At 47.2% G+C, this 22,634-nt stretch overlaps 12 protein-coding genes across 12 annotated transcripts; 3 read left to right on the forward strand and 9 right to left on the reverse strand.

The window, feature by feature from the left end:
- Positions 1–12: 12 nt before the first annotated feature.
- F4822DRAFT_163661 (uncharacterized protein) lies at positions 13–1,353 on the reverse strand. The gene is made up of 2 exons (XM_051453179.1): positions 92–1,353; positions 13–18 (listed from the first exon to the last, which is right to left on the reverse strand). Exon 1 carries the CDS (start codon positions 995–997, stop codon positions 182–184), a length of 816 nt encoding a protein of 271 aa, XP_051316581.1. The 5' UTR covers positions 998–1,353; the 3' UTR covers positions 13–18; positions 92–181.
- A 356-nt stretch (positions 1,354–1,709) lies between these two features.
- F4822DRAFT_426655 (uncharacterized protein) lies at positions 1,710–3,338 on the reverse strand (the record flags this gene model as incomplete). The annotated part of the gene is made up of 3 exons (XM_051460606.1): positions 1,710–2,932; positions 3,001–3,084; positions 3,149–3,338. 3 exons carry the CDS (start codon positions 3,336–3,338, stop codon positions 1,710–1,712), a joined length of 1,497 nt encoding a protein of 498 aa, XP_051316582.1.
- A 1,571-nt stretch (positions 3,339–4,909) lies between these two features.
- Positions 4,910–6,048, reverse strand: F4822DRAFT_163793 (HAD-superfamily phosphatase). The gene is made up of 3 exons (XM_051453180.1): positions 5,650–6,048; positions 5,216–5,554; positions 4,910–5,165 (listed from the first exon to the last, which is right to left on the reverse strand). Exons 1-3 carry the CDS (start codon positions 5,869–5,871, stop codon positions 5,082–5,084), a joined length of 645 nt encoding a protein of 214 aa, XP_051316583.1. The 5' UTR covers positions 5,872–6,048; the 3' UTR covers positions 4,910–5,081.
- Positions 6,049–6,214: 166 nt separating this feature from the next.
- On the forward strand, positions 6,215–8,263 carry F4822DRAFT_394488 (ORC2-domain-containing protein). Its single transcript, XM_051457364.1, has 2 exons — positions 6,215–7,978; positions 8,034–8,263. Exons 1-2 carry the CDS (start codon positions 6,378–6,380, stop codon positions 8,146–8,148), a joined length of 1,716 nt encoding a protein of 571 aa, XP_051316584.1. The 5' UTR covers positions 6,215–6,377; the 3' UTR covers positions 8,149–8,263.
- F4822DRAFT_394491 (Mss4-like protein) lies at positions 8,264–9,955 on the reverse strand (the record flags this gene model as incomplete). The annotated part of the gene is made up of 4 exons (XM_051457365.1): positions 9,751–9,955; positions 8,789–9,660; positions 8,503–8,726; positions 8,264–8,429 (listed from the first exon to the last, which is right to left on the reverse strand). Exons 2-4 carry the CDS (start codon positions 9,275–9,277, stop codon positions 8,267–8,269), a joined length of 876 nt encoding a protein of 291 aa, XP_051316585.1. The 5' UTR covers positions 9,278–9,660; positions 9,751–9,955.
- A 416-nt stretch (positions 9,956–10,371) lies between these two features.
- On the forward strand, positions 10,372–10,874 carry F4822DRAFT_426659 (uncharacterized protein; the record flags this gene model as incomplete). The annotated part of the gene is made up of 2 exons (XM_051460607.1): positions 10,372–10,541; positions 10,685–10,874. The coding sequence occupies 2 exons, from the start codon at positions 10,372–10,374 to the stop codon at positions 10,872–10,874; spliced, it is 360 nt and encodes a 119-aa protein (XP_051316586.1).
- A 193-nt stretch (positions 10,875–11,067) lies between these two features.
- Positions 11,068–12,462, reverse strand: F4822DRAFT_163849 (P-loop containing nucleoside triphosphate hydrolase protein). Its single transcript, XM_051453181.1, has 3 exons — positions 12,253–12,462; positions 11,970–12,190; positions 11,068–11,902 (listed from the first exon to the last, which is right to left on the reverse strand). The coding sequence occupies exons 1-3, from the start codon at positions 12,354–12,356 to the stop codon at positions 11,154–11,156; spliced, it is 1,074 nt and encodes a 357-aa protein (XP_051316587.1). The 5' UTR covers positions 12,357–12,462; the 3' UTR covers positions 11,068–11,153.
- A 124-nt stretch (positions 12,463–12,586) lies between these two features.
- Positions 12,587–14,575, reverse strand: F4822DRAFT_163886 (arginine biosynthesis protein ArgJ). Its single transcript, XM_051453182.1, has 3 exons — positions 13,932–14,575; positions 12,977–13,864; positions 12,587–12,925 (listed from the first exon to the last, which is right to left on the reverse strand). The coding sequence occupies exons 1-3, from the start codon at positions 14,414–14,416 to the stop codon at positions 12,898–12,900; spliced, it is 1,401 nt and encodes a 466-aa protein (XP_051316588.1). The 5' UTR covers positions 14,417–14,575; the 3' UTR covers positions 12,587–12,897.
- Position 14,576: 1 nt separating this feature from the next.
- On the reverse strand, positions 14,577–16,744 carry F4822DRAFT_163899 (amidase). Its single transcript, XM_051453183.1, has 4 exons — positions 16,416–16,744; positions 16,031–16,348; positions 15,156–15,974; positions 14,577–15,089 (listed from the first exon to the last, which is right to left on the reverse strand). The coding sequence occupies exons 1-4, from the start codon at positions 16,568–16,570 to the stop codon at positions 15,026–15,028; spliced, it is 1,356 nt and encodes a 451-aa protein (XP_051316589.1). The 5' UTR covers positions 16,571–16,744; the 3' UTR covers positions 14,577–15,025.
- A 175-nt stretch (positions 16,745–16,919) lies between these two features.
- Positions 16,920–18,449, reverse strand: F4822DRAFT_426663 (uncharacterized protein; the record flags this gene model as incomplete). Its single annotated transcript, XM_051460608.1, has 1 exon — positions 16,920–18,449. One exon carries the CDS (start codon positions 18,447–18,449, stop codon positions 16,920–16,922), a length of 1,530 nt encoding a protein of 509 aa, XP_051316590.1.
- Positions 18,450–18,729: 280 nt separating this feature from the next.
- Positions 18,730–21,044, forward strand: F4822DRAFT_436492 (acetylornithine deacetylase; the record flags this gene model as incomplete). The annotated part of the gene is made up of 2 exons (XM_051462309.1): positions 18,730–19,317; positions 19,380–21,044. 2 exons carry the CDS (start codon positions 18,730–18,732, stop codon positions 21,042–21,044), a joined length of 2,253 nt encoding a protein of 750 aa, XP_051316591.1.
- Positions 21,045–21,199: 155 nt separating this feature from the next.
- On the reverse strand, positions 21,200–22,328 carry F4822DRAFT_442067 (uncharacterized protein; the record flags this gene model as incomplete). Its single annotated transcript, XM_051462947.1, has 4 exons — positions 21,200–21,889; positions 21,948–22,029; positions 22,182–22,212; positions 22,285–22,328. The coding sequence occupies 4 exons, from the start codon at positions 22,326–22,328 to the stop codon at positions 21,297–21,299; spliced, it is 750 nt and encodes a 249-aa protein (XP_051316592.1). The 3' UTR covers positions 21,200–21,296.
- Positions 22,329–22,634: the final 306 nt, after the last annotated feature.

Raw genomic sequence — 22,634 nt, forward strand, 5'->3', positions numbered from 1 at the left:
GATTCCGGCGTTGGTTGGCTATTTCCATTAATAGATCAGAAATAAGAACATACGAACCTTAGAAGGTATACAGATTAATTAGATCACTTACTAATGTTAAATTCATAAATTTCAATGACCTCACGGGTAGACCTATTTCGGACGTTGAGACGACGAGACGTAGGTACCTACCCAGGTAGCTTTATCCCAATTGCGACAAGATACCAGTCACTTCCTCGGCATCCACATACTCCGACTCCGGATTGCTAAGACAAGCAGAGTGGACACATGTTGAGTACTTGTTCTCGTTGAGCTTTAGGCGCTGGCATATTTCAAGGGCATTATTCCTCCTGACGCCACCACCAACGATGATCTCGATGCCAAGAGATTCTGCTCTAGTGATGATCTTGTCTAACATAGCCAAGTTCTGGATTGCTTTTCCGAGACCGCCGGATGTGAGTATAGAATCGAAGCCACACTGTGCTAGATCATCAAGTCCGGTTCTCCAAGCGTGGCGTTCATCAATCCCAGGCCGATTATCGTCGCAACTCACTATCTCATCATAAGCTCGGTGAAACACAGCCTTAAACGGGCGGGCAGCTGCTACTAGGCGGCTACATCTCTCTTTATCGACCCAACAACTTTTCGATCGAACATCGGTCGGGTTGTTAGATTCGGGGCCCTCTTTCAGTATACCAAATACGAAACCATCACCACGGGCCTCATTAAGTAAACCAGTCTCCTTGAACTTCACGATATCTCTCTCCATCTGCGCGAATTCCTCGTCGGAGTAAATGAAATCGCGCGGTTCGGATTCTAGTAAGGGACCTCGAGGCCTTATCATGATTCTTACTTTAACATTGAGATTCGCTACGCGTTCGAGGTCCGAAACTGAAGGTGTGAGGCCGCCATCTGGATACGACCCCGTAGCATTGAGCTCAACGCGCGTTACGCGAGATTCGACAGCTTTAAATGCGGCATCCGCACCAAAGACGGGTACTTCGAGATCGATCGGCATACTTATACTTAAGGTCAGGGCGAAGAAGAACGGTATGTGAGAAATAGCTCTCTTTTCTATATTTTATGTAACACATTCATACGCGTAGAAGGGGGGATGGGGACATTCATTCATAACTGTTGTCATGAAGAAAAGATGGGGGTGAAGTGAGTGGAGAGTGGACAGGGTGTCCATACGCCACCGGGCGTAATTTGGGGGGAGCTATCGATAAAAACACAGGGGCAGAGGGCGAACCTTCGCTAAAACAGCAGCCTATCATCAACGGATCCGTCCTCTGGAGCAGCCAGCTGCAGGTACCTCTCGGGTACGTCATTAGGTATTACCGCGATCGCCAGCGGGTAACTTTTCTTTCCTTTTCCCATCATCAATCATGTCTTCCGAAATAAAAACAATCACGAAAGAAACTTTTATGCCGTCCTAACTCCTGCTGTTTTTTTCTGGTTTTCCCTTTTTGATGAAATCTGGCAACGAAATGGAAAGAAAATGAAAGGAAATGGGATTAGTGGGGAGTGATGAAATAGGACGAAATGAAAATCAATAACGAGAAACTTTGGGGGGAAAGGGGGAAGAAAGGAAAGAGAACAATCGCAGAGTACCAGTAAATCGACCACACGCCATCAGAAAGCAACCGTCTCCGAACTCCTCGCTCATAAGTCCGATGAGAACCAGTAGCTATCTAGCTACCTCACAACCAGACCATTATGACTATTAACTAGAAGTTCAAATCAAGGCCTGGGAAGAGTTCGTTGTCGTTTAGATAGGCGCGATCGTTGCTACCATCATTCCGGTTAACTACGTCGTCAATGCCATACTGTGTAGTAGGATGGTTTGTAGTACCTTGAGTCATAGTAGTTTCATTAACCGCATGAGCCCGGGTATCAGCAACAGAGGGGTCGCCATCTTGAACGAAGAGCGACTCTTCTTCTTCTCCGGCGGGGTTGTCAAACTGACTCGGAGGGGGTAGCATAGGGTCGGCGAGCAGGGACGGGTTGGGCAGTGACTGACGGACAGGGACAGTACCACGTCCGACGTCGCTTGTCGGAAAAGATCCGTACTGAGGGTACGGAGAGTTGTACGAGGAATTGTACGAGGGATTATACTGGGGGCTGTACTGGGAGTTTCCGTTGTACGTTCCTCCCGAAGGTCCGTTCGAGGTAGTAAACTGCATCGGGAAGGATTCAACGACAGGGGACGATTGAGTGACCGGACGATATCCATATGAATAATCATTAGGATAGTACTGCTGAGACTGGGGAGCCCAAGCGTCGCGAGAGTGGTTTCCACTGTAAGCTCTACCATTATTAACGGGCAGATAAGGGCTAAAGGATGGAGTGTAGGGTGAACTAGGAATTGAAGCCCGTCCCGTTTGGTAGCCACCGCTATAGTCTCGCTGCCAACCTGAATCATTCGAATAGAGGTTCGGAGAGCGAGGGAATTGCCCCTCGCGAGGAGTAGGGTAAGCTTCCGATTGACTACCCCAAGAAGTAAGCGCAGGCGAAGCGACTCCAACAGCACTATCAAGTGATTTCTGCTGCCGTGGGAGAGATGCAGAAATAGGTGTGATGGGGGGCAATCCCATTCCCTGTGGGCCAGATGCAGCCTTCGGCTTAGTGAGAGACGGGCTCTCACGATCGCGATCCGCCACCGGCTGCGATGTTAGAATCGGCGAGGGCGCCGGGGCAAGAGGACGCAGGCGTCGAGATTCACGAGAAAATCCTTTGGGTCGTCGACCCAAAAATCCAGATGAGACCTTCGAAGGCGGATGAGAGTCAGCATCAGAACCCCGACGGTCGGCGGGGCCTGCAGCAACGCTATCATCTTTCATTCGGTCCGAAGGCGGCGCGGGCTCAGTGGAAACCGCGCGAGCCTTACCTCGAATTGCCTCCTTGCGGCGGCGGCGATTGGTGCGAGGATTGACATACTCCCGGTCGGGGCCTGTGAGTATATATATTAGTGTACCTATACTCAGGGCGGGGGAGGGGTAGTTGAATGAGGTGACATACCAAGTTTGTCCAGATACTCATTGACATAATAAACGCCGCTAGGTGACGGTCGTCCTGCGTCGATGTTCTGGAAGTAGTGCTCAACTACATGAAACTAGATCAGCATTACCGAATGAAGCAAGCCCGGTTAGATTAATGAGCAACTAACACAACATAGTACCAGTGTAGGTACGCTGAGACGTTCCTTGAAGATCCATATCGCGTTGCATCTGGTGCGCCAGTTCCTCCCACTCCTTTGGCTTGTTGACGCGATCGATACCGACACGCTTAGAAGAGTGGGGGACGACCTTCTTCCAGAAGTATTTCTCCTCAGGAGCGGTCCAAAGTCTGCCTACCATCTTGCCGACGAAATGAGCAACGATGGGTAGAAATATGTCTGCAAGTGATGATGATCTTATATTGTCAAGACTATGTAGTCTTAACCCGATAATATAGATCACGAGGCAGGTCAAAGTGGAATGGATGGATGGAGAGAGTAGACGAGTATTGAAAGAAGAGGGAGAGGGTTGAAGGATAGAAGGCTAGTTGGGATTTTATAATTGACGAAGCAAGCTCAGCGAGCTACCTGCTTCCGCAACCTACTTCTCACTGTGTCCCCAAACACACGTGGACCAGAATGAGGAGTTTGGAAATGAGTTATGGATCGGATGGAAGTGATTCACTGGGCTCATGACTTGGAAATTGTGTTTGAATGGGTAAGGGTAAGTAACTTGTGAGTGCTGTGTTCCCGGCTTTACCTTGCTAGTCTCGGAGGAGAGATAAGGGAAGAAATGAATGAACCATAAGAACGCACAACATTACATAAACACAGTATATTTACAAGGTATCAGGGCCAGTATGAAGCATCCAGCTCCACCGTACAGTGAATACGGATTAGTCTTTACAGTATCGGAGGCTTTATCATCTCTGTATTAGGAAATCACCACAAGACTTAACAGTGTGGAATATATCAATTAAAATTTACGGGCCAAAAACAACCTTGGAAGGAAGGAAAAAAAAATCTGTTATGTCTAGCTTAATCTCCACAAGCAAGAATTACTCTACTAAAAGACAGTTGACAAGATCCATTTGTGTAAATAGCACGTTCAGATCTCGTAGTATCATAAGATGGATGGCATCAAGCTATCGAATCTTCACCAGTATCGAGCCCCACCACCTTCCCCCAGCAAGAGCCTCGTTCAATCACCTTCAACTTCATCCAATGAGTGCACTCTTCCTTGTAAGCAATTTATCGTTAGTCAAGAAAATCTGGCGCTAGAGTCGGCATTGACCAGGTAGAGGAGCTGATCCGGAAACTACCGATCGGGTACATGGGCTTGTACAATGTTCAGTTAGGCTTAGTGTAACGATATGATAAACTTAAACTTGGAGATTGCTGTAGAACGAGTACTAAGTAGTAATTAGGCGATCCTGGTAAGTGGTTGGTGCGGTATAAGCTATATACCTAGGTACGTTGGCGCCTAGGTTATGTGATACTGCAGGAGTCAGTAGCTGTACTTATCCTAGGGTGTAAAGAATAAGGTATCTAACAAGGTTTATTAGTTTGAAGTGGTCCGATGACGTTATAACACTATCTGCGTATTGTTTGGTAGAATATAACGAACATCGGGAGAGGCCCGATGCCGGGGAGGACAAATGCCGAATTCCATGCGCTCCTTCCTTCGGTGCGTTACACGATTGATTGTCAACACAGTTATCATGCCGTTGCGCAATCAAGAGTTATATGTATATATGTGATCTCAAACTTTAAACCCCCTGGACCTGTTTGCCTACGAAAAACCTCCATGTATACCTAGGTATATATTTGTATATTTGTTAGTACAAGGAAGTAGAAGAAGGTATTAGTCGAGGTCAGGGCCTAGCCTACGAAGCCCAGGTGTCCCCCCACTGCTAAGAAGCTCTGTCAGTGAGCTACGCGTACTCACAGCTCGTGTTTTGGAGGTTGGAGAAGGCAGACGGGCAATCTTGTATTAAATGTAGCATACCTGTATTATTCCCACCTTGTCCAGCCACTCTATCTAGGGACATATTCATATACGGAACTATCTCCCCGAATTCGTTGTGACTTCATATCAATTGGGTCATTCAAAGGGACTCTGAGGGTTAGGAGGTTGATAACCGCGTGCCATCAGGAATGGGCCAAGCCGCTGCTCGAACCTAGAAAACTTTAAAAGTTTAGCAGGAGGGCATTAATATGAACTGAATTGAGACATACGATACTCTTCTCGTGTAACGGTTTGACGCCATCTTTGATCCATAGACCCCAACTGCCCATCGCATTTGCCAACATCATGTCGGTCATTAACCTATCCCCAATGATGGCAACCTGGCTCGGGTGAGTGACGCCGACCTCGGGATGAGATCTAAAATGAGCCATGATCTCATCACCACATCCAGGTTTCTTGATTCGATGAGCTAGAACCGAGATATCGGTAGCTTTCTCCAGCTCCTTCGCTAGGGTTCCATCCCGATCATAGGTAGTTGCACCAGCGGTATTAGATACGATTAGGAGACGGCGGCCGGGATATTCCTTCCGAAGTTGTCGAAATCGCTCCTATCATAGTCATAGAGTTAGACGAGTACACTACTTGGCGCATCTGGACAGATGCGGCGAGGGCGGGATCGTTGAGATCGGCGAAGGCCACTAACAGCATAGGAAGGATATATTTCATTGGTATCAGGGTATGCAAAACAATCGTCCTTATCCAATACTACCGCCTTAATGTTAGGTTTCCTACCCTGGCCCTCAAAGGCCTTCTCGAGTGGACTCGGTATTTCATTGAACGTGGAAACGGATACGTGGGGGAGACACAGCGACGGCTTTAGGAACAGCTTAAAGATGTTAATAGTGCCAGAGAGATTGAGATTCATGACGATTGATCGTCACTAGAGGCAGTTGATGGTAAGAGAATGTATTGTCACTAGGATTCACGTGATCTACGCACGTGAGTGATTAGAAATGCGCTAAATCGCGCTTAAATATCTATCATTTGGTTTGATGTTGTGATGCAAGCGATTTGTAGTTGTTCTTTCGAGATTGGAAAGTGGTTTGAGTGCTGCCAAAAAGCGTAATTGTGCGCCAATTGGCTCCACCATAGCTCCTTACGTAGGTACGCGGCTATCCTCTCCACATTAGCGCGGCTGCGCGGCTATGCTCAATTAGTACTATGGTACTAGGTATATACAGGGATCTTTGGACGCGATTCAATTTATCAATCGCGATTTCTAGTGAACCAAATCAATCTGTTCTATCAATTCCATCACTCTGTTCCTAAGGGTCATTTTCAAAATACACGTGCATTCTTAGTAATTAAGGTTCAAACGAATGCACTACAATGTTTTCTTCTATTAGTTATTCTTCTACGAGCTAGTCCATAATGGTACGGACCAAAAAGTCACAGCCCAGTGCTGTAGAATCAGGTCCTAATCCTAATTCTAGAAGCTCACCACGAAAGCGAATTCACGATGAAGACGACCAAAAAAACCCAGACAACCCTTCTAAACGACGTACCGGTCGAGCAACTGCTGTGACGCGCACTAATGGTACTACAAATGGTCACCACTCCGAATACGATTTTCCCTCCGACGATGACGACCAAGCGAGTATAGCCGTTAAAACGACACCTAGCAAAAAGAAGCAATCTTCGACAGCAACGACACCGAAAGCCAATGGAGAGGTATCTACACCCAAGGGGCGTAAAAGGAATGGGGCCGACGCAGTAACACCATCCAAAACCCCCGCGCAAAGTGCGCAAACTCCAAGATGGAAACGAAACGATCGTTCGGCCAGGAAAAAGAGTGCAAGAGCTTTAATTGAACAGGTCGTAGGTGGAGATGGGAGTGATGAAGACGCAGATGAAGATATTGCAAGAGAAATCTACGAATCAAGTGACGGGGAAGAAGATGAAGACGAAGATGAGGAGAACGTTCCGGACGAAGCTGCGACCCCTTCTAGTAAACCTCGTCGCGGTCGACCAAGGACGAAAGATGCAGCGAAGCGGACTAGGAAGAAATCGCCAACTCCGCCTCGAGATTTACCACCACACGAATTGTATTTTGCGCAAAATCGACCAGGTGCCTCGAAGACGTCTAATAATACCCTCGCACCCCTTAAACTCCTTACCCATGACGAATACTTCTCGATCCTACGTGACTACCAAGACCCACATGCCGAAGATGTCGAGTTTCTCGAGTCGATACACGTCGAGTTTTTCCCGCAATGGACATTTGAGTTGTCTCAAGGATTCAGCATATGTTTGTACGGGTACGGATCGAAGAGAGCACTGCTGCATAGGTTTGCGAAGCACGCATATGACAAATACCCAGATCATGTCGCCAACAAGATCGTCATCATTAATGGGTACGTGAGGACTAGTTCTCTGCGTGAGATGCTAGGCACCGTTGCGAGTGCGGTTGATCCTGCTCACAAGATACCAGCTGGCAATGCTTCGGCTATGCTCGAAAGCGTGAAGACATTGCTATCATCTCACGAAGTGGTCGTTACAGTCATTTTAAACTCAGTCGATGCTACGCCTTTGCGAAGGCCCGGGATACAACCTGTCCTCGCTCAATTGGCGGCGCATCCCAATATTCGGCTCATCTGCTCTGCCGACACACCCGACTTTCCACTCCTCTGGGATAGCAGTTTGCGATCTTCATTCAACTTCGTGTTCCATGACTGTACAACCTTTGCGCCATACACGGCGGAGCATGAGGTCGTAGATGATGTTCACGAGCTTTTAGGTCGCAAGGCAAGACGGGTTGGAGGAAAAGAAGGTGTTACTTACGTCCTACGCAGTTTGCCTGAGAATGCGAAGAACCTATTTCGTCTATTGGTTGGTGAAGTTCTTGCGGCTATGGATGATGAAGGTGCATCCGATGGTGAAAACCCTGGTGTCGAGTATAGGATGCTCTACAACAAGGCGGTTGAGGAATTCATTTGCAGTTCGGAGATGGCTTTCCGGACATTGCTGAAAGAGTAAGTTTATCCCCTTGTTTTCGATTACGTTGGTGATGCTAATTGAAAATTATAGATTCCATGACCATCAAATGATTACGAGTCGCAAGGATGTTTTAGGAACGGAACTCTTGAGCGTGCCTTTCCAGAAGGAAGAGCTCGAGGGAATATTAGAAGACCTCATGTCATAAGAGGTTATATATACCAGGCGATTATCATTATCATATTAGGCATTGCGATTAGACAAAAGGAGGCATAGGCATGGTTACCACATAATATGCATGCATTAGATACCCTTCGATATCATATTTAATCTTCCATATGCTCATTTCTCGCTTCACCCAGTACTGTGTGATCTTTGGAGGTCTTTGTTTCCACCTCCTTCATCAATTCACTTTGCCCGTCCAATCGCGACCACTTCGGTTTTCCATCATGCAAATCTACCACGCGCTGGCTGTAAAAGATATGGCACCTACAGAATTTATTAGCAAAAGGCTGTCTTTTATATGATGTGCCGGTTACTCAGCATGGCGCGCAAAACTTACTGAGGATCAAATAGCTTCTTATGCTCGGCATCACTAAACTTAATGATACCCGGAAACATAAGCACCATATTTCGTCCCTCATCCATAATCGGCGAGTGGCAATATGCGCAGCTAACTTTACAGGGCAGGCGATGCACTGTCGATTTATCGGGTGAATGGTAAAATGCTAAACCCTCGGCACCCTTTTCGAAGTGCAAGTCTTCCTTGTGGAATATCGCGGCCCACTATACTCGAGAATTAGTTTTCTGACAAATAAAAATTTGTGATATTTCAACTGGGCACTTACCTGAAAGGGCGCCCCATGAAGGGATTGGCAGTCAATACAGTGGCAGAATTTGGAGGCGAGCGGTTTGTCACGCGACAACCAATATTTGACGCGACCGCAATGACAATGTGCTGTCCATTTCTTTTCGAAATGCTCGTTGGCGGAAGATGTTTGATAAGGTGACTTCGTCTTCCATTCTTCGATGCTATCCAAAACCTTCCCCGTCTCCGCCCCAGTTTCCGTTTCTGATCTTGTTTCTGATCTTGTTTCTGGCATATTTTTCTTTAGTTGGTCCTGAGATGAAATCTGTGATTTGGAATGGAACTGCGCTTTATTTGATATTACTGATTGTATAGAACAGTGTTGAATCCGATGGGTTATTAGAGATGGTAGGTATGACGGCGATAGCGATAATGGAGATGGAGATATACAAATGTCGATACAACGAGAGTGATGACGTCGAAGAGTGGATTGCCAGGTTCTAGTCGTCAACACTCTTGGTTTAAGCATTCTTCAATAGGAAAAGAAGAGAATATAATTTCAAAAAATAAAGATAGAATTTCCATTGCGATTTGTATCCAAGAATTTATAATTCTCGAGATCATACAACCCCGTATGGTTGAGCTACAATGAACGTGATTTATGTACAGCGTCACTTAGACGATAGTGTAAATATAAGCTTCATACAGATATCGAGCTAGCTCCGTTGATCAGTGCATATCATATCAGAACCCCTTTCCTCGATGTCGCATCAAAATCCTAAGATCTCGCTACGAATTATGACGTGGATAGATCTAGAGCTGTACGTATATCTGCTACTAGATATGCTGCTTCCGGAGAGAAGTTTCCGGGGGGCATAAGAGAGTATCTTCTTAGACCTGCTATAGTCGTTTCTATGATCGTGGAACACTCAGAAATAAAGAATGAGGCGTATCCACCAAGTGCAACGGCCGAGCAGCGCCGGGGATAGATGTCAAGCTCACATTCAATTCCAGTTATCACCATGGAGCGGGGCATTGTATATCGCGGGAGAAATTCATTGCTCGGAAAGATTAGCCGAAGAGCTCCTTAATATCTTAGCAGGTGAATACAAGTTTCTTCTGATATCTGACTTCGGGGCTGGCTAACAGTATAATAATGAATGTCCTACGGCCTTCATGTTGGTAATAGTTGAAATATTTAGGTGAGTCTGAAAGCAAAAGACAGCCGAGGGAATAATGACGCCAGCAATAACACCCCTGTAACCCCGCTAGCTCGCCGATATTCCGGGACTGAGCTCCAACAAATCAGGTGTTACAGTGAGTACTCAAACTCCACTAAATAAGCTAGGGAGCCCTAAAGCTTCAAGGGAAATCTATCTCATCTGCATGCCAGCAGCTACGATCCGCTCTCCCAACGCCGTACCATCATCCCGAATCTCGAAGACGGATTTGCTTTTTACACGTGTGTCGCATTCTATATATATAAATCATCGTCCCAAGAGGAAGGGCTTAAGAATTAGTCACCCAAGGGAATGATCAATCTACGAGTCCGATAGGAAACTACCCCTCATTTTTACCTCAGTGTCTCCGAATACCAACCATTCGTATGATGACCTCGCAACAATGCGCTCTCACAAAGCCTTAGAGAGCGAGGATGCGCAAGAGGCGCAATGGGAAGCGGCACGAGGTGCGGCAATTGGAGCTGTAAAATGGGGAGCTGCTTCCGCTGTCTTGGGTGGTTTTGGTTATGTGTTCTCGCCTTTGTATCGAGGACTCACTATTCAGTTTAAAGTGTGAGTACAACCAACCCCCACTCCTTCCTTAGACACCGGCATCAGTTTATGATGCGCATTCACGGGATTTATTGCCTAGAAAAGAGAATGCTTAGCGTATGAAAGACTTATGAGCGGAAGAAAGAAGGACTAAGTAATGTTAGATATCTCCAAATGTCCGGTATGATCGTCGGCAGCATGATCGAAGCGGACTACCGAATGCGCCAATATGAACAACGAGTACGCATGCAACGTCGGATAGCAAGTAATCGAGCTATCTGGGCAGACTACGAGAAGGAATTGATGGAGTTAGAAGATGAACCACCGCCGTCCTCGGAACAGAAAAAGAAATGAAACGACTTCACTATTGTTAGGGACGGGTCGCATTTCAAGCAGCAGAATTTGCCGCCTTTTGTCTTGTCTGGCAATAAACTATGTATCTGTATAAAAGATACGTACATACTCCACTACTTTTCGTCCTCCATGCCACCTAGCAAGTAAGCAATCAATTATGATGAGAAGTTCATGACCTCGTGAACGCCAGTGCCATGCCATGCCAATATCTCAAAGTCATTTTCACCAGCCCTACATCGCACTCATCCCCCAACCTCAATATATATTGAGACCCGCTATCTATTTGCTCTTGACCTCAAAACGCTTCGGATCCATGCCGATCTTGCACAACCTCGCCACACACCCACTCAACTGCAGCAGAGTCTGCACACCCTCCAGGATCTTCATATGCGTAAACCCAATTTCGCGGATAAACTCCAGCTTTGAGTGTTCGCTCAACGTCGGAATAGTTTTCGTGACTTTAAACATCGTGCTAATAATATCATGGCTCGAGTACCCCAAATCCCACAACTCACGCAGGGAATCCAGCGCACTATCCACATTGCCCTCATGGCAGGCCTTAAGCATAGCCTGGACCTTGATCGGGTGCGGGCTATCCACAACTTTAAACACATTGTCTCCGGTAACAATACCGAAACCAGCGAATGTGCTTTGTAAATTGTTGATAGCTTGTCGCATATCACCCTCAGCGCTGAATACCAGCGCCGCTAGGCCGTCGTCTGTGTATTGCACTTTCTCGGCTTCGATAATCTGTAAAAGTCGTTTGACGACTTGCGCATCGGTTAATCTTCCGTAGCGTAGGATGGCGCATCGTGATTGGAGGGGCTCGATGATCTTGTTGGACTGATTGCATGCGAAAGCGAAGCGTGTCGTGTTCGAGTAGATTTCCATCGTGCGACGAAGTGCTTGTTGCGCGCCTGATGTCATGCTGTCGGCTTCGTCGAGGATTACGATTTTGTGGCGACCGGCTGGGAGTGTGACTTTTTTCTGCGCAAAGCCTTTGATTCGGTTGCGGACTACGTCGATACCTATGATTCCATATCATTAGTATTATGCCTGAGTGGGTTGGATAGGTAGGTGTTAGGGAGAGCTAACCTCGCTCGTCACTGGCATTAAGTTCCAGAACAGCTTCCTTATAAGCGTCCCCGAGTAGTTGTCGAGCAAGGCATAGTACGCTAGTGGTCTTTCCGATACCTGGCATACCGGATATGATGACGTGGGGCATGTTGCCATCTTTTGCGATGATCTTTAATCGTTCGATCGTCTCTGTGTTTCCGACTACATCGTCGAGGAATACCGGTCTATACTTTTCTACCCTATATATGGAATCTATTAGCTTGGGTAGACCATAGAAAGGACTTTGAGACAGGGAACGTACCAAGGCAGTTCGTAGGTCACATTTCCATTAGAAGCGCCTGTGAGTGCCTTTTTCGCAGCTGACGTTGAGGAATCGCCTCTTTCCTCAGGTTTTGCTGCCGGCATTGTGAAACTTTGGTCAGACGCCGGGTATTATTGCGATTAATTGATCTGTCGGCGGCGCTGGGCTGAATTGATAGGGAATTAATTGTTAATGAATGCGAAATCAATTTACGCGTGTTTGCTTTGCTGAGACGCGTCTGAATTTAGATTCGACCTTAGTGGGGCAATGGTGCATTATGTAAGCTACCATAGGGGAGTCGCCCCCTGAATTTATGTATCTTCCCGGGCAATAATTCTTAGGGAAAATTAAATAGTTTATCTTCTTATTTCTTTTCAGTTTATCTTCATTCTTAAGTAAATCTAGTAGTTTCTTTTTTCTAGGTCACCGCAAGGTTCTAGTTTGTTGCACCGCTCAATTCAGTGCGGATACCTATATAAATCTATCGTGGAACGAGCCATTGACCGAGCCATTGACCGAGCCCAAGCAAGAGAGTGACACATCCAACTACCCTCCAGCTAGAGGCAGATTTCAACTTGCCGATCATGATCCTTACTTCCAATCTGGATCATCCAGATACCACATCGGACCGTCAAGGTCAAGCGACTAAGTGCGATAGTCGCCATTGATTGTGCTAATGAAGATATCAGTATGCATTGGTGGATATAGTTGGTAGAATACTCACATGTACTCATGGCTGTAATCGCAGGTCCAGTAAGTAGCCTCCTTCTGGCCAGTTCCCAATCTCACAAGGATCTCAAGATCCTCATGTTCGAGAATCTGCGCGGCTCGAGTCTCATCAACTAGCTCTGGTTCACCATTGACTAGGAGCTTTAGCTCTGGGCTCCCGTCGGTAGGTACGAAAGAGACATTAGTCTTCTCGGGTATTATTTCAGCCACTTCATTGACGGGATCTCCGGGTTCACTGATTAAAGAGTACCCCGTAGCACAGAGAATTCGTCCCCAGTTAGCATCCTTACCATAAAGTGCTGTCTTGACGAGAGGCGATCGTGCGATAGTGCTAGCAATCTTCCGGGCACCTTCCTCACTGGAGGACTCGGCTACCCGAATTGTAACGAATTTGGTGGCACCTTCACCATCTCTGACAATGAGCTTAGCGAGGTTAGTCGCAAATTCAGTTACGACGTCTCGGAAAGCAATGAAATCGGCTGAATCTTCCGAGGTGACACCTGGACCACCTGCAGCTCCATTCGCCAGCAATGCGACTGTATCGTTGGTAGAAGTATCCCCGTCAATAGTAATGCTGTTGAAAGATCGATCTACAGCATACTTAAGAATAGGTGGAATAACAGCTGGGGAAATGGGTGCATCAGTAGCAATGACACCCAAAAGGGTGGCCATGTTGGGGTGGATCATGCCAGCTCCCTTGGTTGTTCCAGCTATACGATATTCAATTGACGGAGAGGATGGCAGACTAAATGTTTTTGAGATCAATTTGGGGAAAGTGTCTGTTGTGCAGATTGCAGTGGCGCAAGTCAACCAATGCTTGTGTGTGTCGCCGAGCCCCTCATGCGCTTTTGGAACATTATCCAAGATTTTTTGAATGGGCAATCTACAAATCAGTCAGAAAAAATAAAAAATAAAAAAAGTGAAATGTGCAATAAAATCATAAAATTCACCTTTGCCCAATCACACCAGTACTCATAACGATGGTCGCCTTTTCAGCACCAAGACTCTCATCAGCTGCCTTAGCCATTCGTTCCGCATCCTCGAGGCCGCCTTTTCCTGTTACTGCATTGGCGCATCCCGAATTGATTAATACGCCACGAAGTCCTGAATTCTTCTGCTCCTGAAGCAATGCCCGACTGAATGTCACAGGCGCAGCTTGAAACTTGTTCTTGGTGAATACAGCAGCTGCAGCACATGGCGTATCTGAGGTAATGAATGCAAGATCCGGTTTAGTGGTGTTCTTGGGCTTCACACCAACTATCGTACCCGAAACCTTGAATCCTTGCGGGTAGGTACCGTTAGTTGGGACATATTTTCTCTTTGCCGCCGGGATGCTTCCATTGACCGGAGCTGAGTAAAACCGGGCGCCGGAGACCCTCGCCGTCAATTGGCGCAATTGGTTTGGAAATCGGCAGCGCGAAAATTGAAGAGCCATGGGGAGCGTTTTGGTACGTTCCCAATATTAGTATTGAAGAACGGGACCAAATTGCTCTTAATGAGCTCTTATACTTTATGGGGACGACGATGTGGGCCGATTTCCACGGTTGTGACTCAAACTTGTTCGAGCTTTGGACATTTTATTATTTTCATGAAGTGCCGAGAAATATTAGTTGTTAATTAACTAGTTCAGTTGGGAACAGCTGTCGCCGGTCAACTCTTATCGTCCCTATCGTTCGTTATTCCCCTCACTATTCGAGTCTACAATACAGGCGGAGCTAGCGCTTTGGAGCGGGGGATATACACCTATTACCAGTTCTGATACCTCACTATAACAACTAGCTAACGGCAGTATGAAAATGGATACCCGATGCCTTAACAATCTCGACCTCTACATGGAACTTAAATACCCCGAAATGGCTTCGTACTCCAACACATCTACATTACTACCTACCCGCCTGGGTAGACACGGGATATCACAGAGGCCTCCCGTTTTAAGGTAGGCATTTATCTGATAATGTTATTCCGTATGATTTAATTCCTTATGTTGTAGTATGCTACCATGCCTCTTCGATATAGCAAATCAATTTAATGTAATTGTTGAGTTCTAGGCGGTTCTCATGCGGTCGTATCGGGTCACAGATTCTAGAAGAACTTGAGCACCCAAAGCACTGAGAGGAGGGTGAATTAGTACCGTATTAGTGCGATCAGACCTTTGATTTTAAGGGGTGACATACCAATCTTCCGGGCTACAGTACTCTTCTGGGTGATGGCTTATACCCTCCTTACAGGGCACGAAGATCATGGCTGTCGGGCACTTTCGGCTTGTGTATACGCTGTCATGGCCAGCGCCACTCGTCATCGGAAGCCACCCATTAGGGCCTACGAGGTCCTCTGCAACGCCCTGAACTACGCCCACGCAGTCCGCTGAGAATTGAGTGGCGGGGGAGTCCGTGTCCACCGTCCATTTAATTTGAACGCCCTTACCATCTTCCCTTGCAATTCTTTCAAATGACTCAATGCATAGCCTTTGTGCCTTGGTAACCACATTGTCATCTATATGGCGAATATCTAATGTGAAAGTGACCTGGGAAGCGATAGTATTTGTCGAGGAGCTTGGTGGGATCTTAATGACGCCCGTAGATACCAAAGCCCCTAAATCCCGCGCAATCGCATTGGAAGACGCTATCATTTTCGCGGAAGCTAACAGAGGGTCCCGACGCATTCGAAGAGGGGTTGTACCTGTATGGGCGTCACGCCCTTCGACAGTAAAAGTGAGCCACCGGTAAGCTTGCGCACCCTTTACGACACCAATTTTCTTGCCAGATTCTTCTAGGATAGGTCCTTGCTCAATATGAAGCTCGAAATGGGCACCAAGTTGGTTTGCTTCACTAGAACAGGCCGTTTCCCCAATCAATCCATGACGCTGCAGTTCCGACTTCATAGTGACATTTGGGTCGAAAATGTCCGCTAAACCCCAGGCTTTCTCGAGAGGAATATCCCCAGCCCATACTCCGGACGAAACCATCGACTTAGGAAACCTCGCTCCTTCTTCACTAAAACACACATTAGTTGTTTGTACACACAACATTATTACAGGAGCAAACAATACTTGGTCCAATTCACAGCTCCGATATCGTATTCCGTCCGATAACCGTTTTCATGAAGAGTCCGTAAAGCTTCCATGGCAGCCACGACTCCTAGAATGCCGTTATAGCGTCCGCCTCTAGGCTGAGTGTCCAGGTGACTGCCCATCGCAGTCATTGGAGCTTTTGAATTCAAGGAACCAGCCCTTCGGGCAAACATGTTACCCATCTTATCGATTTTTAGCTCACAATCGAGTTTGCGTGTCTCTTCGCTAAACCAACGCCTCACGGAAGCGTCATCGTCAGAAAGTGATAGGCGTGCCATTCCTGTCTGCGTCGGACCACTGTTATTTCTCATTAACATGGTCTCATCCAAAAAGTAATGAAGATAATTTGAGGATTGAAACATACTCTCCGTATCGGTGGGCAGCGCCCCATTGGCAAGTATAATGAAGGGTTTCTTGTAACCGATCCGCATTAATTTTCAGGCCTGAGAGGGGCTTGGATGTGGTTGACAACCACCTAGCGCGGCGAGGAACACGAATAGCTGACTTCATTATTCGCATCAAAACTTAAGTGCGATAATGTAGTAGGGAAATAAAGAGGGAAATCAATGAGAATCAGCACATAAACTCAGTTCTGTCAGAGTTTGGGAGGTTCCATTTTATCAGGGGAATTGCTTTGTCGTCGCACTCTCGATGCCGCATCATAGCCGATTAAATTGCTGGCTCCGAGGCTAGCGGGCGCCTTCTCACTACACGCAAAAAAGTAACGCCCTCTCAGGACGCCTCCATATTTTGGTTCCCCTAAGATAGGCTCATTTTAATTAGAAAAGGGGTCAATTTCGATTGCTTGGAAATACACTAGATAACATGATACGCCATTAGCCGCGGAGTGTCAGGAATCGCATCTATTCTAGTCCCCGGAGTCGTGCCTGAGCAGGTTCAGGTCGGGTTTCCAACCATCCCACTTCCGACAGCCATGGAATTTATACAAGTGCTGCCAAAGATGGTCTTTACGAGCGAATGTTCTATCTGGCACAGCGCGCTCGGCGCAAGCTTCGAATTCATGAGATTGGAAGTGTTCTTCGGTGGGAGAGATGTGCCCGCAGAATATGCATTCTGGCTCTCGCTGGTTGAGGCGCCATATTAATGAGGGTTGGCCACTGGGTAACGGAATTGCGCAGGTCCATTGCACAGCCTTTTCATTTGAATCATGAACAGACTTCTCGTGGCGACGCCAGTCGTATTTCCGAGCGAAACTGCGAGAGCAGAATGTACACTGGAATCTTCGGTTTTTCTTGGCAAGATCTTTAGATCGGTTTAATCCTTCCAAACTACCCGCCGAAGTGGAAAATATAGAGATATCATCCGTAGAAGAGTAGGTGTGGGCTGACGACGTTGAATCAGACGACGGGTATTGCCATAGTGCGTACACATTGAATGTTGAGCCCCCACTCCCCGACGAAATACCCGCATCCGTATGAAGGGCTTCAATTTCTTGAAACCCACTGACACCCCCTAAACTCGAATCAAGAGCTTGTTGGATTACCGATTCGGAGATAGGCTCCTCATCCGGTGGTGACTGTCGCCAGCGCTCAAACGGAGTCATGTTTAACATAGACGCGCTGGTAGGCATCGGAGATCCTTGCGGAAAATTCACCTTGCTCGACGCTTTGGCGGCGGCGGACATTCGGTGTCGCCGTCTAGCATTTGGAAACCAATCCGCAATTTGGGTCCTGCTCAGCCCAGATTGCTGAGCAAGGGATACCTTTTCCTCTTCCGAGGGGTACGGATAATCAAGGTGGCACGCGAACCATGACCTCAATAATTGAGTTCTCCTTACAGAGCGGGAGTGGAATCTCTTGCTAGGGGCTGCTTGAGATCTGGTGCTTCTTGATTGTTCGCTTGTGACGTTTTTCATGGATAACGACGAGGATGTTACCGGCTCCTCGTTTACTCCATGCAAGTTATTGATAACCGGCTCAAAAGTCTCGAACTCCGCCGGCAGTCTCTTGCCTCGCTCTGCTAGACTGCATTGCCGAAAAAGAGCCACGCAACTAGAGCAGGAGTTTATCGGATTCGGATTTGCTGATGTCGTTTGAAGCATGAAACACTGTAAGCGTAGACGGCTACAATAGGTACAAGGTTCCGGAGGTCGCCAAGCCCCATTGTTACGAAAGAATTCATCAATACTGATATCTGCCGTATCAAGATATTGCCATGGAGTAGCCACAATATCATCTAGCTCAAGAATGTTCTGCTCGTAGTTAGGGTTTCCTTCGATATGTTCTTCACCTGGCGGTGCTGTAGTTACTAATCCTAGTAGATCGGAGGAGAGAGGTGGGGGGATACTTGGCTCGAACTCGTCAATCCCACCTTGGGATTTCTCCTCGACACCATCGAAATTCCTTCGATACACCGATTCGTGGAAAGGCGCATCCATTGCGTGATCCTATAAGAGCGGAAAAGAAGAAAAAGAGGTTTGGTTGGTCAGGTGGAGAATTCGAGATCGACCGGTCCCTTTTACCAACGGCCGGCGCGTCCATGTTCGTTTAGCGGAGCCGAGCTGTTCACAGAGGGCGTAATCATCACGCAAAGCGTGACATGATAATTGGTATATGAATAGCTGACTACCAAGCAGATTTTTGAGTAAAATGAGTACGAATAGGTCTCACGTAAAAAGAAGCCATCTAGTTTACTGCAACTTTTTTTTTTTTCTCACCATGACTCGCTCCCGTCGACCAGTCTATTTCAATCCAAGCGCTCGGTCTTGGGTAGCTCCGCCGACAACGTCAACCGAACTAGTCACCAAATTTCATCAACAATTACCAAATTATAAGCCGACTAGACTTGTAAGCTTGGACGAAGTAGCCAAAGAAATTGGCGTTAAAAATGTATTTTTAAAAGATGAAAGCGACCGGTTTGGATTACCCGCGTTCAAGATTCTTGGGGCATCATGGGGTGTATTTCGAGCTATCGCACAGACACTCGGCTTACTCCTCGATGCGGATATCGTGACGGTAAAGCAGGTCTTAGCCAAGTCATCAATACCCTTATATACCGCAACTGATGGAAATCATGGCCGGGCGATGGCGCGTATGGGAGCCATCTTGTCACTCCCTGTCGAAATACATGTCCCTGCAGGAACAAACGCCACAACGATAGATCTAATTCAGAGCGAAGGAGCTAATGTTGTGATATCGGCTGGGACCTATGACGATGCGGTTTTAGAAGCGCAAAAGGCTGCGGAAATGAATGGAGGACTTTTGATCCAAGATTATGGTTTCGGAAGTTATGAAGAGATTCCCGCGGTACCTCCAATTCTTGCCAATTCCAGGATGGATGTTTTTTTTTTAGCTAATAATAACTGCAGTGGATAATAGAAGGATACCGAACTATGCTATACGAAGTGGACGAGGACCTTGGGGACGTCCAAGCAGACCTCGTGATTGCCCCAGTCGGGGTGGGCTCGTTTGCCCATGCTGTTGTATCGCATTATAAGAGCAAGGAGACGCCTGCAACCGTTTTAACAGTGGAGCCCGACACTGCGGCCTGCCTCTGGAAGAGTTTGAGACGAGGAGCAGTCCGAACCGAGAAGACAACCCATACTACCATGGCAGGTTTGAATTGCGGGACAGTCTCGTCGATCTCCTGGCCCCTCCTACAGTCCGGTGTTGACGCGAGTTTAACTATCTCAGATTACGAGTCTCACATGGCTTCCATCTATTTAAATGGGTTAGGAGTATCTTCAGGTCCATGCGGAGCTGCGCCCCTCGCTGCTCTCCGTAGACTTAATGCTTCGGATAAAGCAAAGTTAGGCCTGGATCATAATTCAATTGTTGTTCTGTTATCCACCGAAGGCACAAGAGATTACGATACCCCTTTAGATGTATCAACAGGCGATCCCGTCGCTCTCACGCAGACACTAGTCCAGACCAACTCGGCGAATCCCGAGTTAGGGTCAACACCTGGGCCTGGTGAAGGTGCTATTGCCCAATACATAGCTTCATGGCTGGAACATCGCGATATTGAAACCCATTGGATAGAGACTACCAAGGGACGACCGTCAGTAGTAGGCGTGGTTCGGGGATCTGGCGGGGGCAAAAGTATTATGTTGAACGGACATATCGATACGGTAACATTGTCGGGATACGATTGCGACCCCTTGAGCGGAGAAATTAAGGAGGGTAAATTGTACGGGCGCGGATCAGCCGATATGAAGTGCGGAGTGGCCGCCGCGCTTGTCGCTCTTGTCAATTCTAAACTACTTGACCTTCGAGGAGATGTTGTCTTTGCTGGTGTAGCAGACGAGGAAGCCAGAAGTATTGGAACGGAACAGGTCTTAGAAGCAGGTTGGCGGACCGACGCTGCGATCGTGACAGAACCAAGTAACCTCAATATCATCCACGCCCATAAGGGTTATGTTTGGCTAGAAGTCGACATTCATGGCCTCGCAGCACATGGCTCCCGCGCGGACCTCGGCGTCGATGCTATCTCCAGGGCAGGCTATTTCTTAGTGGAACTAGACCGATACTCACGGAAGCTGCTCGAATTCGATGCCAACACCGGAGTTGGACCGCCTAGTGTCCACGCCTCGCTTATAAAAGGCGGCGAGGAGGTTTCATCCTATCCAGCTCTCTGCACAATAACTATAGAGCGCCGGACGGTACCAGGTGAAACAAGCGACACGGTCAAAGCAGAAATTCAAGCCTTGCTTGATAAAGTAGCGAATGAAATCACGGATTTCAGCTATGATTTAAGAGTTACCTTCGAACGGTCTCCTTTCTCGATTTCGCTCGATGACTCTTTCGCTTCCCTCGTACGCGACGTAGTTGGCCAATCCCTTGTGGAAGATCCTACTTTCCGTGGTGAGCCATACTGGACTGATTGTGCTTTACTTGCAGATTCGGGGATCTCGGCGCTTATATGGGGACCTCGAGGAGAGGGTCTTCATGCTAAGGAAGAGTGGGTAGATATCAATTCGGTCAGGGTGGTAGCAGATGCACTCACGGGCATCGTGAACCGGTTTTGCAAGTAAGTAGGTAGAGGCTATAGCATTACCAAGGAGCATAAAATCACCAGACCATAGTATAAGTATGTGTAGCCTTGATGACTGCTTAAACTATAGAAAGACTATCTGGGGCCCTCCTCGACCTGTTTTGGGCATTGGGGGCTGCACGTATAACGAGCTTTCCTGTTCAATACCTAGGTCACTACAATCCGAATGCCTGCAAGACGAGTCAGGACTCTTAAAGTAGAACTTCTCTCCAAGGCCGTCTTGGTTGAAATTCTAGGGCAAATCGGCGAATTCATCATCTATCTCTCTATCACCCCCGAATAACACAAGCTTTAAAGCGCATCTGTTGCACTGACCCCCTCCATATCCCATTGTGACGAAATGGCCACCCTCACGATCGAGTGGATTCTCTCCACAACAGGCACAGGATTCTGCGACACGATACAGCTCGATCATGAGGGTCTTGTTTTGTCGCACGGTCTGTCTGAGGACATCCACTGCAAAGGAAGGAGCTGCGTCCAAGACATGATTAAACTCAGCCGAAACCAAAGGGAAGTATAGAGTTGCTCGTATGAAATCCAGCCACATCTGTGTGAGATCTCCGAGTCCGAGTCTATAAGCCACCTCAACCCCTCTAAAGACTCCGTGTACATCGTCCCAGTCAAGGTACTGTGAGCGAGGCTTCTCGCGTGGGAAATCTTGATATGCCCTCTGCCATTCGATCGCCTTCTTACATAGTAAGTTCCGCATGTGTTCTAGTAGAAGCTGTCGGAGTTCAGGTAAGAGGAAATAGTCGGCAACCTTGAACATCTCGGCGCAGGTCTCATAGGCTGTGTCTTCTTTGTAGAGAGCCGGGGGGGTAAGTTCTATGAGGTGAGGATGTTAGAAATGTACAAATCAGATAGACAAATTACTGGTACTCACCTCCAGTGTAGATCCACTCAATAACCCAGCCAACTGCGTCTGGGTTCTGTTCTTCGAGGGTGATTTCACTCCTCTTTGCCTCCTTCAATATATGTCAGTTTAGATTAACTCTTGGGTACAACGAGCGTTAACACAAACCTCAAACTCCCCCATCAAGGCGGCGTTAAACCATTGGCATTCAGCGCAAAGGATAGCTTTGTGGAGCTTCTAGGTTCTTGTGCCGCATAGGATAACCACGTCGGCGAACCGCTCGGATTCGAGTAGTCTATTAAGATGTTAGCTTAGGAATATTGGTATTGGTACAGGGGCTTTAAACAATCTGCCCCGATGATCATACCCTTTGCTTAGTGCAACTCGATCACGTTTGGTGTTCATGTTCATGGCGATTCCTAGAGCTTTAATACCATACTTTGGTGATGCCTTTGATTTTTCGGTAATGGTAATTCAGCATACGCATGAAGCACGGGTGTTTATGAAATAGAATTGATGAGAAAAGAGACAATCGTTAGACAACGCTTAAGAAAGAAGGAGAAAATATCAGTAATTTTAGTTGGTGTTTTCAGTATCTATAGAAATTTATAATCCAAGTACCTAGCAAAGGCCGAGTGCCTTCCAAAGTCATAAGTCTGTTGTAAATATGTTTGTCAAAGAGGTAAATACTGTTTGTGGGCCAACAAAGTATACCAT

The sequence above is a fragment of the Hypoxylon trugodes genome (assembly GCF_022578975.1).
Source record: "Hypoxylon trugodes strain CBS 135444 unplaced genomic scaffold F4822scaffold_3, whole genome shotgun sequence".
Lineage (NCBI taxonomy): Eukaryota > Fungi > Ascomycota > Sordariomycetes > Xylariales > Hypoxylaceae > Hypoxylon > Hypoxylon trugodes.

Coding starts and splice junctions, on each gene's coding strand:
- F4822DRAFT_394488 (XM_051457364.1), top strand. CDS start 6,378: ATGGTACGGACCAAAAAGTCACAGCCCAGTGCTGTAGAATCAGGTCCT. Junction 7,979..8,033: donor TTCCGGACATTGCTGAAAGA/GTAAGTTTATCC, acceptor TGAAAATTATAG/ATTCCATGACCATCAAATGA.
- F4822DRAFT_163886 (XM_051453182.1), bottom strand. CDS start 14,416: ATGGCTCTTCAATTTTCGCGCTGCCGATTTCCAAACCAATTGCGCCAA. Junction 13,865..13,931: donor ACTGGTGTGATTGGGCAAAG/GTGAATTTTATG, acceptor ACTGATTTGTAG/ATTGCCCATTCAAAAAATCT. Junction 12,926..12,976: donor GATTACAGCCATGAGTACAT/GTGAGTATTCTA, acceptor TATCTTCATTAG/CACAATCAATGGCGACTATC.
- F4822DRAFT_163899 (XM_051453183.1), bottom strand. CDS start 16,570: ATGCGAATAATGAAGTCAGCTATTCGTGTTCCTCGCCGCGCTAGGTGG. Junction 16,349..16,415: donor GCTGCCCACCGATACGGAGA/GTATGTTTCAAT, acceptor GAGAAATAACAG/TGGTCCGACGCAGACAGGAA. Junction 15,975..16,030: donor GGAGCTGTGAATTGGACCAA/GTATTGTTTGCT, acceptor TGTGTGTTTTAG/TGAAGAAGGAGCGAGGTTTC.
- F4822DRAFT_163793 (XM_051453180.1), bottom strand. CDS start 5,871: ATGAATCTCAATCTCTCTGGCACTATTAACATCTTTAAGCTGTTCCTA. Junction 5,555..5,649: donor AAATATATCCTTCCTATGCT/GTTAGTGGCCTT, acceptor TGACTATGATAG/GAGCGATTTCGACAACTTCG. Junction 5,166..5,215: donor CGTTACACGAGAAGAGTATC/GTATGTCTCAAT, acceptor AAACTTTTAAAG/TTTTCTAGGTTCGAGCAGCG.
- F4822DRAFT_163849 (XM_051453181.1), bottom strand. CDS start 12,356: ATGCCGGCAGCAAAACCTGAGGAAAGAGGCGATTCCTCAACGTCAGCT. Junction 12,191..12,252: donor GTGACCTACGAACTGCCTTG/GTACGTTCCCTG, acceptor TTCCATATATAG/GGTAGAAAAGTATAGACCGG. Junction 11,903..11,969: donor TAATGCCAGTGACGAGCGAG/GTTAGCTCTCCC, acceptor ATGGAATCATAG/GTATCGACGTAGTCCGCAAC.
- F4822DRAFT_163661 (XM_051453179.1), bottom strand. CDS start 997: ATGCCGATCGATCTCGAAGTACCCGTCTTTGGTGCGGATGCCGCATTT.